At 58.0% G+C, this 18156-nt stretch overlaps 1 protein-coding gene across 1 annotated transcript in view; it reads left to right on the top strand.

The window, feature by feature from the left end:
- SCN4A (sodium channel, voltage gated, type IV alpha subunit) overlaps positions 1-17927 on the top strand; it is a 31283-nt gene extending 13356 nt beyond the window's left edge. Inside the window, exons 13-24 of the mRNA XM_005858652.2 lie at positions 135-491; positions 5967-6461; positions 8362-8494; positions 9193-9347; positions 9662-9835; positions 10430-10552; positions 11889-12167; positions 12415-12468; positions 12700-12837; positions 13304-13408; positions 14035-14305; positions 14809-17927. Coding sequence (XP_005858714.1) covers positions 135-491; positions 5967-6461; positions 8362-8494; positions 9193-9347; positions 9662-9835; positions 10430-10552; positions 11889-12167; positions 12415-12468; positions 12700-12837; positions 13304-13408; positions 14035-14305; positions 14809-16034 — 3510 coding nt within the window. The 3' untranslated portion in view covers positions 16035-17927. The remainder of the gene's footprint in view (positions 1-134; positions 492-5966; positions 6462-8361; positions 8495-9192; positions 9348-9661; positions 9836-10429; positions 10553-11888; positions 12168-12414; positions 12469-12699; positions 12838-13303; positions 13409-14034; positions 14306-14808) is intronic.
- The last annotated feature ends 229 nt before the right edge of the window (positions 17928-18156 follow it).

Below are 18156 nucleotides of genomic sequence, written 5' to 3'. Positions count from 1 at the left end.
ACAGGCCTTCCAATCACTCAGGGAATGGGGAATCAAGCTGTTCAAGATGATTCTTTCCCCTAAGGATAGGGCTCCCCCGGGTTGACCAGGGGTCCCTGGGCCTCATTCACCCCTGCCCTCCTCCCGCCCGGCAGCTGCGGGTCTTCAAGCTGGCCAAGTCGTGGCCCACGCTGAACATGCTCATTAAGATCATCGGCAACTCCGTGGGGGCGCTGGGCAACCTGACGCTGGTGCTGGCCATCATCGTGTTCATCTTCGCCGTGGTGGGCATGCAGCTGTTCGGCAAGAGCTACAAGGAGTGTGTGTGCAAGATCGCCTCGGACTGCAGCCTGCCCCGCTGGCACATGCACGACTTCTTCCACTCCTTCCTCATCATCTTCCGCATCCTGTGTGGCGAGTGGATCGAGACCATGTGGGACTGCATGGAGGTGGCCGGCCAGGCCATGTGCCTCACCGTCTTCCTCATGGTCATGGTCATCGGCAACCTAGTGGTGAGTGAGGCTGGCTGGGTGGCCCCCCCCACCCTTGCCCAGGAAATCCAAGTGTCCAAGACATGACCCGTTCTTTTATCTCCGTTATTCCCTTTGAAAGGGGGCTGTCATGCGAGGGCCCTTTTCCTATGAGTTGAACTGCATGATACATGGCTCTTCTCTTCCTGCCCCCTCAACCCACCAAAATGGCAAATTTTTTCTTTAATTTTATTTTTCAATTACAGTTTATATTCAGTATTATTTTGCATTAGTTTCAGGTGTGCAGCATAGTGGTTAGATACTCACATACTTTACAAAGTGTCCCCCCTGATATTTCCATTCCCCACCTAGTACTATAGCTAGTTATTTCAATAGTATTGACTATATTCCCTATACTGGACTTTACAGCCCCGTGACTATTTTGTAACGACCAATTTGTACTTCTTTTTTATTGTTGTTGTTAATATATTTTTTTATTGCTATTTAGAGAGAGAAGAAGGGAGAGGGAGAGAGAGAGAAACATGGATTGGCTGCCTCCTGCACACCCCCACAACCCACAACCCGGGCACGTGCCCTGACTGGGAATGGAACCAGAAACCTTGTGGTGCACGGGATGATGCCCAACCAACTGAGCCACACCAGCCAGGGCCCAATTTATACCGTAATCCCTTTACCTCTTTCACGCAATCCCCCAATTCCTCTCCCCTCTAGCAACCATCAGTCTGTTCTCTATGTATCTATGAGTTTGTTTCAATTTTGTTTGTTTATTTTGTTCTTTAGAGTCCACGTATAAGTGAAATCATATGATATTTGTTTTTCTCTGACTGACTTATTTCACTTAGCATAATACCTTCTAGGCCCATCCATGCTGTGGTAAATGATAAGATTTTAGTCTTTTTTTATGGCCGAGTAATGTTCCATTGTATATACGCATCACCACTTTTTTATCCGCTCCTCTGGTGATGGGCACTTGGGTTGCTTCCATATCTTGGCTATTGTAAATAATGTGGCAGTGAACATAAGAGTGCATATATTCTTTCCAGTTAGTGTTTTAGGTGTCTTCAGAAGTGGAATCGCTGGGCCATAATTTTTTTCGGATGCTCTCTATTGTTTTCTATAGTGGCTTCACCAATCTGCAGTTCTACCACCAGTGCACAAGGGTTCCCTTTTCTCCATATCCTCTCCAACACTTGTTGTTTATGGATTATTGACGATAGCCATTCTGACAGGTGTGAGGTGATATCTCATTATGGTTGTAACTTGCATTTCTCTGATGATTAGTGATGGTGAGCATCTTTTCATATATCGGGCTTTCTGAATGTCCTCTTTTGGGGAGAAGTGTCTATTCAGGTCCTTTGCCCATTTTTAAGATTGGATTTGTTTGTTTTTTTGTGTGTTGAGTTGTATAAGTTCTTTATAAATTTTGGATATTAGCCCTTTATAAGATACTAGAGGCCCGATGCACGAAGACTCATGCGAGAATGGGCCTTCCTTCCCCTGGCTGCCAGCACTGCCTTCGCTCAGGCTGAAGCCGCCTTTCCACCTTCCCACACTGCCCAGAGACCCGGAGCAACTGGGGCGATGCAGAACGCCTGTGTTGTCACCATAGCAACGATGCAAGCATCCTGCCCCGCCCCCAGCCGCTCAGCACCTGTGTATGCAAATCAACCCGCCATCTTTGTTGAGTTAATTTGCATACTCACTCCTGATTGGTGGGTGGACATCACAAAGGTACGATCAATTTGCATCTTTCTCTTCTATCAGTGTAGATATCATTGGCAAAAATCTTCCATTCAGTAGGTTGTCTTTTTGTTTTATTAATGGTTTTCTTTGCCGTGTAAAATCTTTTTAGTTTAATGTAGTCCCATTTGTTTATTTTTTCTTTTGTTTCCCTCAAAATGGCAAAATTTTTTGTGGTTTAATCCAATGATTCTCAAATTTTAACCTGCTTAAGAGTTGCTTGGGAGTTTCTTAGAACCTGCCGCCTCCTCCCACCCACCCCAGTCTGATCTAGCAGCTCTGGGCCAGCACCTGGGAATCTGTGTTTCTAACAAGCTCTGGAGATGCTCTTGCTGCTGGCCCAGGCTGGCACTGTGATTAGTGCTGTTGAAACCTAGTGTTTTGGGTAAAGTAACATAATAATTGGAATCAGACAGGTCTAAGTTCTAATCCCAGCTCCTTTTCCATCTGCATGACCTTGAACCAATTACTGCTCTCTGGTTGGCTGGATTATCCAATTTTACATGAAAGAAAAAGAGTGGGTACCTTAGAGGGTGGCTGGGAGGAGTGACATGACAGTGTGCAAGAAGGCACCGCGTGGAGTTGGCATCTGAGGTTGCTGGGCCTCTTGGCCTTCTCCCACCCTCTCACCCTCCATACCTGGGAATCAGGCCCGGGTGTTGGGAGAATCCAGAGATGGCACAAACAGCATCCATCCTGCCACTTTGGGCTTGGCTTGTGGGGGACTGGTGCAGGGAAGGGGTACAGGGGCTGATGAGAAACAGGCTGTGGGGCTGTGGTCCAGCTGGCCAGCATTTCTGTGGCTCAGGCCTGGCAGGCATCTATCCTCACCCTGCCGACCCCGACTCCTCCCCTTCTCTGGGTGGCGTGGGGGTCAGTCCTACCCAGAGTGCTGTGCTCAGTTGCCCCCTGCGGTGGCTGGCAGGCACTGCCCTGGGCGGGAAGACGCACGTCCCATCCCCCTCCCTCCCCAACATGTTCTGCAAAGGCCTGTGGAATCCTTGGGCTGCTGGGTCAGCGCTTCTCAGATATCGCTGAGCTCTGGCTGGGGGCAGGAGCAGATTGGTGGGGTGGGTTGTCACCTCAACTGAGGAGGAGACCCTGGGATGAGGTACAGCTAGACAGGAGGCCCCAGGCTGGTTGTCCCTGGGAGGGAGGTCTTGAGGAGTGGAGAAAGAGAGGGAAGATGTCTGGGCAGACCTCGGGGGCAGGATTAGGGTGTGGGTAGCAGTCTCTGAGTAGCAGTTTGTCATGTAGTTTGAGGACCTGGGGGTGACAGAAAGGCTCTGCAAGGGGTTTTTGTGTGCAAACTCAAAATCATGTCAAGCCCCTACTTTGCCACCACTAACTGGGAAACCCTGAGCAAGTTATTAACCTATTTGGTCTCAGTCTGTCTCATCTGGAAAATGGGGATGACCCACTTCACCGGGTGGTCCTGAGGATTACACAACACACACCTCAGTGATTAGCAAAGCACTTGGCCCTCGAGGTCAGGGGAGTTCAAATGTCACAGGTGTGTGTGGTGTAGATCCCCATCGGGGGCCTCACACTCCTGCCAGGGGCCGGTGCCTGCGTGAGGGGCTTTATTTGCATCATCCTTGATGTTGCCCACAACCCTGTGAGGCCGGTGATGCTGGCTCTGTGCTCCACGGAGGCACTGCCCAGACCACACAGCTAGTGGGAAGCTGAGCCTGGACTAGAACCTGTGTCTCTGGACTCCCGTGACAATAACGTAGATCGTAACTGCAGTGCTGACAATGACGACATCCACACCAGCAAGGATGGGGACGGCTGGCCCCCATTTACATTCATCCAGCACTCGGCATACGCTCCGTGTGCTCAGCTCTGCTTTGTAGATGAGAAAGCAGAGGCCCCCGGAAGTGAGTCAGTCACCTGTGAGCCGAAGCAGTCTGGCTCGAGTCTGGAACCCCTGCCCTGAGTCTGTGTGTGTGTCACACGCACACACCCGCACGCACTCCCTCACCCACCGCTGACACCTTTTCTGGTCCAGCTCTGTGGTTCTCCCACTTCGCTCAGAGGGAGTGGAGCAGCCGAGGGAGGTGGCAATGTCAGCTCCTTGGGCACGGTCCCCGCCCCCCCTCCCCAGGCTCATGGAGGCAGGTGTTTGCAGAGGGCATGAGGGCACCCTGCCAGGGAGTGTGGGTACCCATGTCCCCTGCGTCCGTGGCACTTGGGCACTTCCTTGGGCTCCTGTGAAGGAGGGGAAATGACTAAGTCATAGGTAACCCATCCCTCAGAGCCCCCAGGGGGCACAGTGTCCATTCCCCTCCCCTCCAGTCCCCCCGCTCCCCGCCTTGCCCGAGGAGGCTATTTCTGTCCCAGGCAAGAGCCGTGTGCAAACCCTGCTGACCCAGAGAGCAGCTAATTCCCATCTCAGATGTGTTTCTGGCAACTGGATGCCTCCCCCCAAGAGAGAGAAGAAAAGACCAAGAAATTTTGGTGGGGGGCAAAGGCAGCAAAGTAGCTGGGGGTATGGAGATGGGGCAGAATCCCCCCAGTACGTTCCCCCAAGGAAAGAATATATACAAGACACCACATATATATAGGGTGTCCCCAAAATGTATATACATACTTTGAATAATTATCAAGGCAGTATTTATTTTCTCAAAATTGAGCTGTCAGCTGTTAAAAAATGTATACTTTTTTGTGGGGACACCCTGTCTATTTCAAAGGTATTATGTTAACACGATGGTTAAGACGATGACAGAAGGCCCTTGGAAGACGCTGGTGAAAGTCAGACAGTGAGAGGCGGGCGGAGAAGATGGGCAAGGGTGGGAGGTTCCCATGGACAGGCTCCCAGGGCCTCCCCAAGGCCCCCAGAGAAAGAGCCTGGCCCTGCCTTCCAATATTGCACACATAACAGCCAACATGTTGGAGTGCCTGCTGTGTGCTCACCACAATGCGAGGAGGCAGGGACTGGGAACATCTCCATATGCAGATGAGGAAGCCCAGGCACACAGCAGAGATCTGACTTGCCTCTGGACACACAGCTCGTAAACTAGGATTCAAAACCAAGCAGCATGGTCTCAAAGCCTCCGTGCCCATCTCCACGGCCGTGCAAACTCACTGCATATGATTTTTCTGATCAGATGTCTGTCTCTAGCAGGTGGGAGCTCCCTCAGGCCACTGGCTCCTGTGCTCACTGGAGGGGCCCAGTAAATGTCTGGCCACTGGAAGATAAAGTTGACGGGAGGCAGTGGGTAGACCAGAAGCCTCTTAAGTCCCTTTCAATAGGACTATGGGAAGAGAACCAGGTGGAGCAGGGGACCCCATGGAGAAAGGGGTTACTGCCCCTTCCCAGGGCAATAGGGGACATGCCTCTGAGCACTGGGAGCACAGGGTCTATTAAAATCCCACTTATCAGGAAAGAAAAGATGGCTCAAAGAAGTGGTTCCCAGTAAGTCCTGGGAGCTCGAGACATGCACCCTGGTCTTTGCTCTGCGTCCCCTGGCAGTGGAGGCGGAGGATAGCGTCATGGAGAGTCCCTGTCACCCAGGGGCCTCCCAAGCCCTGCCTCAGCCTCGGTCCGCAGCGTCCTAGCCTGTGCCCAAGCCTCAGTTTCCTTACCTGCCAAGTGGGGGTGAGAGTGGCAGGCCTCACCTCCATGAGCAGCCGTGAGGACTCCATTAGGTGGCGCTGTTTTAAATGTTCAATATGGGGTAGATCTGGTCTGGAGGCCTGAGGACCCTCAGGGGCCCGGAGGCTGAGCTGAGGCTCCCCAACCCCTGCTCCCAGGTCCTGAACCTCTTCCTGGCCCTGCTGCTGAGCTCCTTTAGCGCCGACAGCCTGGCAGCCCCGGACGAGGACGGCGAGATGAACAACCTGCAGATTGCCATCGGGCGCATCAAGTGGGGCATCAGCTTCGCCAAAGCCTTCCTGCTGGGGCTGCTGCACGGCAAGATCCTGAGCCCCAAGGAGATCATACTCCAAATCGGGAGGCTCGGGGAGGCCGAGGAGGCTGGAGAGGCCGGGGAGGCCGGCGAGAGTGCCCCCGAGGACGAGAAGAAGGAACCACCGCCCAAGGAGGGTGACAAGGACCTGAAGGACAATCACATCCTGAACCACGTGGGCCTGGCTCACGGGCCAACCCCCAGCATTGAGCTGGACCACCTCAACTTCATCAACAACCCCTACCTGACCATCCACGTGCCCATCGCCTCCGAGGAGTCCGACCTGGAGATGCCGACAGAGGAGGAGACTGACACCTTCTCGGAGGCTGAGGATGTCAAGGTGAGCCCGTCGCAGAGCCTGGCGTGGGGGGTCAGCGGTCACGGCTTCACATTTTTGTGTGACTTTATTCAAGCCTCCAAGCCTCCATTTCTCCATCTGAAAAACGGGGGTCATGGTGCCTACCTGGGGTCACTGTGGTGACCTTGGATGAGAGGATGTGTGTACAGCACATGGTGAGCGCTGGGTAAATGGTGACGGTTACTGCTGTTATTGACACGATTAGTATGACAGGTCCTGCCTGCCCTAACACCCTTCACTCCGCCCCCACAACTCCGGCAGGGCCCTGTTTCACCAGCAGGTGGCGATCTTGGACAGGCTGGTCTTACCTGTGAAACCTCTACTCCAGGGCTCTCTTTAGCCCACTCTGCGTTCTTGCCATTGTTACCTATTTCTGTTTAGAGCCCCCCTGGGGCTGGTCCCTTTCCCCCCAGGGTGGGCCAGAGTGCCAGGTTGGGCTGGGGACTCTGAGGAGAGGTGCAGTGGAGCAAGGAGTTTGGGTAGGGAGAGAGCAGGGAGCCTCAGTAAGAGTCCTGACCACCCACCCAGCCCCTGTAGGCGCCCTGCAGCGGCTAGGCTGAAATGTCCCCTCCTCCTGCTCCTTCCCTCCCAGGATGGTGAGGGGCTGGTGGTCACCCCCGGAAGCTCTGGGGCCTTGCCTGGGCCTCCTCGGGAAGCTGACTCTGAGCCCCTCACCCACCCTCTGGCCTGGATGGGGACGGACCGAGCATAAGCCCCTGCCCCCCAGCACCCTATGGGCTCTGGGCCGGGCTGGGCACTGGGGCCCAAATGAACTTTGCCCTGAAAGTTCTTGACTTCTTACTCCCCCCAAATATGTGGCACGCTGACTTTCCAGGGGGCCGAGTGCCTGCCAAGCTATAAATACCCGGGACTCTGACACGGACCTCGGTATGAGGAGCGGGGGTGGGGGAGGGCTGGAGACACCCAGGCCAAGGCTCTGAGCACGCTTTAGAGCCAGGAAAACAGGATTCCAAGGGGGATTGTGGGAGTGGGGGCACATGGGCGGGACAATTGACTCAGTGGATGCCCTGGCTGACCTATTGCCCCGTGCCTCAGTCTCCCTTTCTGTCAACTGGGCACAGGACTCCCTTAGTTTTCTGGTCACCATTCTGGATCCAGAGCTGACATCCAGTTGCCCTCTCCATCTTCCTCTTCAGGGGCCTCACCCCCAGCCATGAAGGGGTCCCCTTGAGGGGGGGAGTCTGGGCCCAGGAGCTGGCCTAGGGCGGCACCAGGAGGAGGTGGGGGAGGCCTAGCCAGGTTGGAGAACCAGCCTCCCCGCTTGCTCCACTCCCATCAGGTTCTTGGCCCCAGGCTGGAGCTCCAGCTGGGAAAATTGTTGGTCCTTTGTAGGTTCCTCATCCAGACAGCCCCTAGGGACAGGCCTGGGGACACCACGCACTGTTATCTGGGGTTGTGGCAGCCCCAGTCTGTTCTGACCCCCATTCGGGCCTGTTGCAAGCACCTTTAGGCATCTTATTCCTCTGCTGCCCTCCTCAGGCCTTCCCACGCCTCCCAGAACTCCCAGCAGCCCGAGCCATCCCCAGCACCCCAGCCTGCTCTTCTCCCAGCCTCTTCCCTTACCTGAGGCCTTTACATGTCCACTCACATCCTCACCACCCCTGCCCAGGCCTGAGCCCTACCCTGCTCCAAATCTAAGTGCCACAAGAGCAGGACCACGGCTGCCTTGGTAACTGGTTCTTCTGCATGGGCCACGGTGCCCGCTCCATCATCCATGGTTGAGTGAGTGAGTGAGTGAGTGAGTGAATGAGTAGGTCTGTCCAACCCCTCTCTCTCCTCTCCCTCTGGTCTCCCACCCTAACCTCCTCTGCCCCACCTGGTGGGAGGACCCAGGGGTCACATGACCCTGTGGCCCCTGCAGAAGCTGCCACAGTCCCTGGACAGGAACTCCTCCGTCTGCAGCACAGTGGACTACAAGCCCCCCGAGGAGGATGCCGAGGAGCAGGTGGAGGAGAACCCCGAGGGGGAGCAGCCTGAGGAGTGCTTCACTGAGGGTGAGCCCGCATGCGTGCACCCCCCCTCGCCTGGTGCACCCCCGGCCAGCAGACCCCAGCCCATTGCCTCCTTGGGGACCTCTCGGGGGCATGCATGTCACCAAAAGCACGCGGGACCTTCTCCCCTGATGCCACCCTGCCCTGCAGCACCAGGCAGGGGTGTCAGAGCGGGGGTGCCTCCAGCCCTGACCTGAGCCTTCAGTGTGTGCAGCGGGTGCTGGCAGCACCCCGAGGGCTGCCTTGCCGATTCCCCATCGAGCCCTGGACACAAAGCGGGGCTCAGGGAAGGCAGCGCTGAGTCAGTCTTCCTGGGCAGCATCTTCAGGGAGAAAGGCCTTCAGGGCACAGCTCTGGAGAACAGGGCCCGGCTGTGCAGAGTGGAGGCTGCCTGGCGGAGCGGGGAGGATGGGACAGTCCCTGAGCTGGGGGCCCACACCCCTGCTTGTCTTTCTGCTGCGCATCCATCCCTGGCAGCAGTTGGCACATGGGCGGAGAAGACTGTCGGGGGAGAGCCTGGGACCCCCATTCTAGGGGAGGGGCCGGACCCATTTCCAACCAACAGTGGAGGACATGAGGCCGGGGATGGGGAGGAAGTGAGGTACAGGTCTGGAGGGGCATCCTGGGAGGTGACGGGAACATGCTGACAGGCATGGGGAGGCAGCCACCGGGCCGTGACGAGGTGCCCCTGTGCTCCCCAGCCTGTGTGCAGCGCTGTCCCTGCCTCTACGTGGACGTCTCCCAGGGCCGCGGGAAGACGTGGTGGACCCTGCGCAGGGCCTGCTTCAAGATCGTCGAGCACAACTGGTTTGAGACCTTCATTGTCTTCATGATCCTGCTCAGCAGTGGCGCCCTGGTAGGCACTGCCCTGGGGATGGGCATGGGCAGAGGCAGGTGCCAGGCCCAAAGCAGGCCCTCGGGGCTCCCTCCTTCCCACACTGTGGGAGGGACATGGCCTGGACAGGCTCCGGCCCAGAGCCCTCGAGGAACTCCCCCGAGGAGCTTCTCCCCACGGGAAACTCGCTCACCCCCATGATGGGCCTGGGGGGTCTGGGAGAAGCCACCGGCCTGGCCCCGTGCCAGGCCCCTGGGACCCAGCAGCGTCGGGCAGGGCTGGGGACTGGTTGCCCAGCCTCCTGGGCTCTGGCCACCCCGTGCTGGTGCCCGCAGGCCTTCGAGGACATCTACATCGAGCAGCGGCCCACCATCCGCACCATCCTGGAGTACGCCGACAAGGTCTTCACCTACATCTTCATCCTGGAGATGCTGCTCAAGTGGGTGGCCTACGGCTTCAAGGTGTACTTCACCAACGCCTGGTGCTGGCTCGACTTCCTCATCGTGGGCGTGAGTCCGCCCCCGGCCCCGGCCCCGCCCCGCAGCCAGACCCAGAGGCCGTCCTTGTGGCCATGGACCTTAGGAAGCCCCAGCCCGAGGGGCAGCAGCTGCCCAAGGTCACAGAGCGCGTCAGACCCCTGGTTAGCCGTCCTCCCCTCGCAGAGACTGGTCTCAGGCTCCTCGGACACAGCTGGCCAGGAAGGGGACTAACAGGCTGGGGGGAACTCCGCTCCCTGAGAGAAAGGGGAGCCTTGGGGGCAAAAGGGCGAGTAGGAAGGTGATGACCATCCTTGCCCATATCTGTGGAAGATGTTGTATCCCAGCGGTTCTCAACCTGTGGGTCGCGAACTCTTTGGGGGTCGAACGACCCTTTCACAGGGGTCGCCTAAGAACATCGATAGAGCCCAGGCTCCTATAGGCGCTGGGACAATTCCCACCAGAGAGGACCACCCACTAGGGAAGGGGCCTGGGAGAGACCCCTTAGAGCTGTGAGTCTAGGAGGCCCCTGTGGCAGACCTGTCCTCAAGGGCTGAGTCCCGGGGCTTTGGGGGGAGCCAGGGGCCCTGCACTCCCTGACACCCCAACCCTCCTTTCCCCTTGCAGGTCTCCATCATCAGCCTGGTGGCCAATTGGATGGGCTACTCTGAGCTGGGACCCATCAAATCCCTGCGGACGCTGCGGGCCCTGCGCCCCCTGAGGGCACTGTCCCGATTCGAGGGCATGAGGGTGGGTGCTGGGGAGGGCTCTGAGCAGGACTGGGGGTTGGGGGAGCAGCCACCACAGGGCAAAGGGCAGGGACCACATGTCTGTACTCCAGCCACCACCAGGGGAAGCAGAGGGTCCTGCTGTAGGCCAGGTTGGGGGCCTGAATCAGCCCAAGTGCCCATTCCTGCCCGCAGTCCTGCGCCTTAGCTCTTCTCTGCCACCACTGGGGGGCAGCAGAGGCTGCGGCAACTCCCAGGAGGGCGTGAGGGCACCAGGGCAGGGAGAAGGGTGGACTGAAAGCCCGTCTGTGTATTTATGGGTGTCCCTCCCCAACTCAGACTGGGGTTCCCCATGGCTCTGAGACTCAAGCAAACAGGGAGGTACTTGTGCCCAGGGCTCTGAGCCTACTGACCCTTGAGCTCAGGGTCATGCAAGTTTGGAAAGATCCCCTCGGGCTCTTGAGGGTGGAAGTGACTGGTAAACACAGGGTTTAGGCAAGACAAATGGGACTTCCCCAGTGAAGGGAGGTCTGTTGGGAACAAGACCAGCCCCAGGGGGACAAACCTCTGTGAATCGGCTGGTTGCAGCCCATCAGTGCACTCAGCCTGAGTGGCTCCCTCCTGTTCATACAAGAGGCCAGTGCTGGGCCCTCCCAGCTCCAGAGTGGCCGACCCCTACCCTCTGAGGGGACATGACCTGCCCATGGCCACACAGCTGCTTGGTACCCCAGCCAGGAATAGAGCCCTGGTCATCGCCAGGCCTGTGCCACCCACTCTGTCTGGAGGTCATGTCACGGCTTCTACTTAAAAGAAACAATTCTCAGATTGGGCTCAGCCCGGAACAGTGAGGTGGCCTGTGTGGCCAGGGCTGGTGGGATGCAGGACTCTGGTCCCAGGGTCCAGCTGCTTTAACGAGTCTGGTGGCTTCTTTCGATGCCTGTGTCTCTAATACCGTGAACAAGTGAGCAGGGGCTGGTCACGGGGGCTGAGTTTCCTATGGGGGCCGAGGAAAGAGTGTTTGTCTCTTGCCTGGTGACCCATGGCCAGGCTGCTTCCAGAGAAGGCCGGGGCCCCAACTCTGGGCTGATAGCTCCAGCCAAGCAGAGAGTCCTCTCCAACCACCATGCTGGCAGCCCCCAACCCTACTCTTTGCCCCCCTGGCCCCAACCATACAGCCCAGCAGACTTCTCCCCAGGCCTGGCTCAGAGTGCCCTCCTCCAGGAAGCCTTCCCTGAGTAGCCATGCCCAGCCCTTCCTGGTCTCCAGGTTAGTGTCAGTGGGGAGCTGTCTCCCAGAGGAGATGGGCTCCCCTGCCTGGGAGAAGATCTGACAATGACTCCCTCCCACCCCGACCCCAGGTGGTGGTGAATGCCCTCCTGGGAGCCATCCCCTCTATCATGAACGTGCTGCTCGTCTGCCTCATCTTCTGGCTCATCTTCAGCATCATGGGCGTCAACCTGTTTGCCGGCAAGTTCTACTACTGCATCAACACCACCACCTCCGAGAGGTTCGACATCTCCGAGGTCAACAACAAGTCTGAGTGCGAGAGCCTGATGTACACGGGCCAGGTCCGCTGGCTCAACGTCAAGGTCAACTACGACAACGTGGGTCTGGGCTACCTCTCCCTCCTGCAGGTGGTGAGTGCGACCCCTGGCCCTGCAGGGACGTGGATAGAGGTGCCCCCGTCTTCCTGCCACTCCTTGTTAGGGGACTGCCCACCCTGCTTCCAGGGCTGCAGGACCCTGAAGTAGTGCCCAGACCTCTCTGGTCTCTATCTGATACCTGCCCAGTGGGGCTGTGGGCAGGTGGCCCAGGGGGAGGACCAGGCTGGATGATAGAGGCAGCAAGCAGCCCCACCCCTTACACCCAACTGCACTCTCTCAGGCCACCTTCAAAGGCTGGATGGACATCATGTATGCAGCCGTGGACTCCCGGGAGGTGAGTGGGGGTCACCGAGATATGGCTCATGAGTGAGCCACAGGGGAGGACTAGACCAAAGACACAGCGGCACGTTCTGCCCATCCCCACCCCCATGCTGCCTCCTCGGGAGACCCTGAGACTCCGAGGGTGGATGGGTTCACCTCTGGGCCCCAGGCCTCTCCTGCCCACAGTGGGACAGGGAGCACGTGTGTCCCCAAGCCCACCCAGCACACCCTGTGGCCCCTGCAGCAAGGGGAGCAGCCGCAGTACGAGGTGAACCTCTACATGTACCTCTATTTCGTCATCTTCATCATCTTCGGATCCTTCTTCACCCTCAACCTCTTCATCGGCGTCATCATTGACAACTTCAACCAGCAGAAGAAGAAGATGAGTATCCAGCCCCGCCTTCCCTGGGCCTCCCTCCTCCCGTCCTTGGTCCATTCAGCCCTTATAGTTCACAAACGCTGCCTCAGCACCCCTGTGCTGTCGCTGGGAACACAGCCGAGGCAGCAAATCTGGGTTCAGATCCCACCAGGCAACCTGGAACCAGTGACTTGGCCTCCCCAAATGAGGGGATGCTACCAACCTCTCTGGGTGATTCTGGGGACCCAATGAGGTATTGATGGGAAGTGGCCCAAAACAGACTGTGAGGCAGCACAGGTTCCCTTCCCTCTGTCATCCTCCTCCTCCTCCTCTTCAACCCCCATCTCTGGCCCCTCCATGTTCCTCTCCCGCTTTCCACCAGGGGCACCTGCTGGGATGAGGGTTGCTTTAAGGGTGGTGCCTGAGGTAGGGAGGTCCTGGAGGCAGAGAAGGGGGACCTCCCAACCTTATGGGCTCCATCCCACTATACTTTGGAGGGAAAGACATCTTTATGACGGAGGAACAGAAGAAATACTATAATGCCATGAAGAAGCTTGGCTCCAAGAAACCTCAGAAGCCAATTCCAAGGCCCCAGGTACCTGCCCTCTGGGCCTCTCTTCCCACGGCCTGTGTGAGGCTCCCGCCTGAGGGGGCCCACAGGGCTCAAATGCAGCCTACACTCTGCCCTCCAGGCTGTGTCCCTGGCATGAGGCTGAGTCCACCCGCAGGGAGGCTGGGTCCACTGGCCAGGAGGGGTGCCTCTTTGTAACTGTATTGAGGCGCTGTATGCACAAGCAGCAGCTGCCCGTTAAACTCCAATCCCTGGTTCACCCCTCACCCGGCCCTACACAGCCCCTCAATGTCCATTCACCTCCTCAGTTGGTAGATTCTGGGGCAGGGGTCCCTAGAAGGGGGAGGAAGATGATGGCCAGACACCTTCCCCAGTGAGCAATGGCTTAGGGGAAGGGTGAGGGGCTGCTTGAGGACCTTGGCAGGTAGACCTTCAGAGCAAGGAAGGGTGCCCAGGGACCCCATAGAATGGCCTGGTCTGATGGGTCTGCCCTCCATTTCCTGGCCAACACCACCATAAGCCCTGACACACCTCTCTCTTTCATGTTTGTGTCATCCTGTGTCTCCTGCCTGTCCGTGTCCTGTGTGGGCCCTGACCACTCCCCCCACTGTGCACCCACATGTGTCCCTGCACTCCCATCTGTGCTGCAGAACAAGATCCAGGGCGTGGTGTACGACTTTGTGACGAAGCAGGTCTTCGACATCGTGATCATGATCCTCATCTGCCTCAACATGGTCACCATGATGGTGGAGACAGATGACCAGAGCCAGCTGAAGGTGGACATCCTGTACAACATCAACATGATCTTCATCATCATCTTCACGGGGGAGTGTGTGCTCAAGATGTTCGCCCTGCGCCATTACTACTTCACCGTCGGCTGGAACATCTTCGACTTTGTGGTTGTCATCCTGTCCATTGCAGGTGAGCAGGGCCAGGCCAGGCTGTCCTCATGGACACATGCGCCCGGCATGCTTATACACATCTTCACACCTACGCACGTGCGTGTGCACCTGCCATTCACACCTCATGCACAGAGGCACATTGTATACACCTCAAGGAACATTTACCTGACAAGTAGTTGCACACTCGGGTTCCACTATCCATACACACTGGAGAAGTGCATGGACATGTATGTACTTACGATAGTAACTCATCTACGGCATCTGCAAACAGCCTTGGGAATAGGCCTGACCCTCGCCCCATCAACTTTAGCATACCTCACCTCCATCCAGCTGTGTGGGGACAAAGATGTAACCCCTTGTCCCAAGACCCTGGGAGGGCCTGGCCTAATGGGTGAGACCATCTGGGCTGTGCTCCAAAAGTTGAGCGCACCAGGCCAGGCCCCCTTGAGGCCGCATGCCCCCTCACTCCCTAACCCAGCCCCCCACCCTAGGACAGCAGTGCTCACCACTTCCTCCCTGCAGGTCTCGCACTCTCTGAGCTGATCCAGAAATACTTCGTGTCCCCCACGCTGTTCCGTGTGATCCGCCTGGCCCGGATTGGGCGTGTCCTACGACTGATCCGTGGGGCCAAGGGCATCCGGACGCTGCTCTTTGCCCTCATGATGTCGCTGCCTGCCCTCTTCAACATCGGCCTCCTCCTCTTCCTGGTCATGTTTATCTACTCCATCTTTGGCATGTCCAACTTCGCCTACGTCAAGAAGGAGTCGGGCATCGATGACATGTTCAACTTTGAGACCTTTGGCAATAGCATCATCTGCCTCTTTGAGATCACCACGTCGGCCGGCTGGGACGGGCTCCTCAACCCTATCCTCAACAGCGGGCCCCCCGACTGTGACCCCACCCTGGAGAACCCGGGCAGCAGCGTCAAGGGTGACTGTGGCAACCCCTCCGTCGGCATCTGCTTCTTCTGCAGCTACATCATCATCTCCTTCCTCATCGTGGTCAACATGTACATCGCCATCATCCTGGAGAACTTCAACGTGGCCACCGAGGAGAGCGGCGAGCCCCTCTGTGAGGACGACTTTGAGATGTTCTACGAGACGTGGGAGAAGTTCGACCCCGACGCCACGCAGTTCATCGAGTACAGCCGCCTCTCCGACTTCGTGGACACCTTGCAGGAGCCGCTGAGGATCGCCAAGCCCAACAAGATCAAGCTCATCACACTGGACCTGCCCATGGTGCCAGGCGACAAAATCCACTGCCTGGACATTCTCTTCGCCCTGACCAAAGAGGTCCTGGGAGACTCGGGGGAAATGGACGCCCTCAAGGAGACCATGGAGGAGAAGTTCATGGCAGCCAACCCCTCCAAGGTCTCCTATGAGCCCATCACCACCACCCTCAGGAGGAAGCACGAGGAGGTATGTGCCATCAAGATCCAGAGGGCCTACCGCCGGCACCTGCTTCAGCGCTCGGTGAAGCAGGCGTCCTACATGTACCGCCACAGCCAGGACGGTAGCGGGGACGGGGCCCCCGAGAAGGAGGGGCTGATCGTCAACACCATGAGCAAGTTGTACGGCCCCGAGAATGGGGACAGCGATGTGCAGGGCAAGGGTGAGGAGACGGGCTCCACGGGGGACGCTGGACCTGCCATGGGGCTCACGCCCATCAGCCCCTCCGACGCTGCCCTCCCTCCCTCCCCACCCCCAGGGCAAACAGTACGCCCAGGGGTCAAAGAGTCTCTGGTCTAGCAGGTGGCAGTGAGGTGGCCAGCTGAGGCTGGTAGAGCCCTGAAGCTTCCCCAAAGCTGCCTGCAGGCTGAGGGAGCGGGACTTTGAGTCGAGGACTGATCCAGCTCCCTGTTGGGGACAGGACGTGGCCACTGTGGGGCTAACACCTAGGCCAGAGCCCCTGCCTCCCCCGGCCATGGAAAATGGGAATTGCAATCCAAGGCTCCTCGCTGGGCCCAAGACCCCTGCCTCTGTGATTTCGCCTTCATGTTGCTCTCACCTCCTCAGGGACCCTGCTGCCTCTCCTCTTGGCTTGGAGGGCGGTTGGAACAGCAGAATCTCTATCTCTGCCCCCACTGGGGGAGGAGCCGGCCTGCGATGGAGGGATTGGCTGCCCTCTTGCCACCAGAGTCTTACAGGCTGCTGGCCTCTCCAAAGACACCTTACCCTCAGGGAGAGCAGACACCTGGCCCCAGGGCCTGCCAGCCGCCCCATCTCTGGGATAGTTTCCCCGGCGGCGGCTCAGGAATTCCCTGGAAAAGGGAAACGTTGCTGGTCTGCAATGGCTCCACCAGCCTCATTGGCCACTGCATCCTGGTGCATCGGGCTGGGGTTGTGGCCCCTGAAACCACTTCCTGGTGTGTCCACTGTCCAGACCTCCAGCCCCTGGCTGGCCCCTGGGGGAAGAGCACAAGGGAGGACCCCACTTGGGACCTGCCTTTTTCTAGATCGTGTCCACCAGTCTCACAGCACTGAGGGCTCTTCTTGGCCTGAGCTCCCAGACCTGGGGTAGGGCGGGAACCCCGGAACTCAGGAGGAAACATCTTGTTCCCTCCCTCCCTTCCTCACTCCTCAGCCTTCCCTACCACCACCACCCCCTCCCCCCACTCAAAAAGTGATCCTAAGAATGTTATAGTTGAGCCCATGTTAGAGATTTCACACCGGGCCATGCCCAGCCCACCTGGCTCAGGCCCAACCTTCCAACCTCTTGCTGCCTGGAATGCCGGGAGCCCTTTTGCTGGCACAGCCGATCTGGGCACGGCAGTGCCAGGCCTCCACTGGCTCCCGGAGAACAGTCAGAGGCTGAGCTTGGAGGAGGAGTCACTGGATTGATTCACGTGTGTGTGTGTGTGTGTTCAAGTGTGTACACCATTGTGTCCCACGACGCCTACGTATGCATGTGTGTCTGGGTCTGTTTGTGTAAATGTGTGTCAGTGGGCCCCTGTGGTGTCTGGCTGGTGTGTGTGTGTCTTCTGTAGAGGCCTGTCCGTGTGAGTGTGTGTACGCGTGTGAACACATGTGCAAAGTTCAAGTCCCTGTTGGCCTTAGTTCCTCTTCTTTTTCTTGTTTCTTGTGAACAGTTTGATTACAACTCAGGAAGCAGCCAAACCTCCAAAACAAAGTGCAAGTGTGTGTGTGTGTGTGTGTGTGTGTCAGGCCGGAGCCCTCTGTTCTGTCTGCCCCGCCCTCTGGCCTCCTCATCGCCCAGCCTGGGCGCCCCCCTCTTGCTCCCTGTGACTCCACCATCTCCCCTTCTGCTGCTTGTCTTCGTCACACCAGTGCCCAGCCCTGCTCGGTGTCTCCTGCCTGTGTCCTCTGTGGAAGGGGCCCCACTCCGTCTGGCTCTTCCTTCCGAAGGTTCACCCTACAGGGGGCAGCCTCCTCCCCGGCCAGCACCCTGCCCGCTGCCTTTCCCTCCTTGGGCCCGGGCTGGCGTGGCCCCAAGAGCCTCCGCGTCTGTTGGACTGGAGAGACTGTGTACAGACTGTAGCGCCTCCCCCTGCCTGTGCCCCCTCCGCACTGGCAGACCCACACCCGTCCGTGCCGTGCCCGGGTAGGCACAGGCCCAAGCCAGGCCAGCAGACAGGCCCCTTTGTACAGTTCTTACAATAAACCTCCCCCTCGAGCCCCTGGTGTGTGGGCTTCTTCCTTCTGCAGCTCCGAGTGCAGACGTCAAGGGGGGCTGAGGGCAGCAAGCGGCAGAGGGGCTGGTGGGGACTGCAGCCCAGCAGGGAGGACTGGTGGAGTCCCGGGCAGGGGTCCGGGAGGGCGGGATGCTCCCAACTTCCTCCTCTGGCCCCCAGGTTCCCTCCTGCCCCGCCTAAAGGAAGGCTCGGGGTCCAGCTGGAGGCCACACGAGGTC

Source organism: Myotis brandtii, unplaced genomic scaffold (assembly GCF_000412655.1).
Source record: "Myotis brandtii unplaced genomic scaffold, ASM41265v1 scaffold120, whole genome shotgun sequence".
Taxonomy (NCBI): Eukaryota; Metazoa; Chordata; class Mammalia; order Chiroptera; family Vespertilionidae; genus Myotis; species Myotis brandtii.
This window is presented reverse-complemented; position numbering and strand designations above follow the sequence as displayed.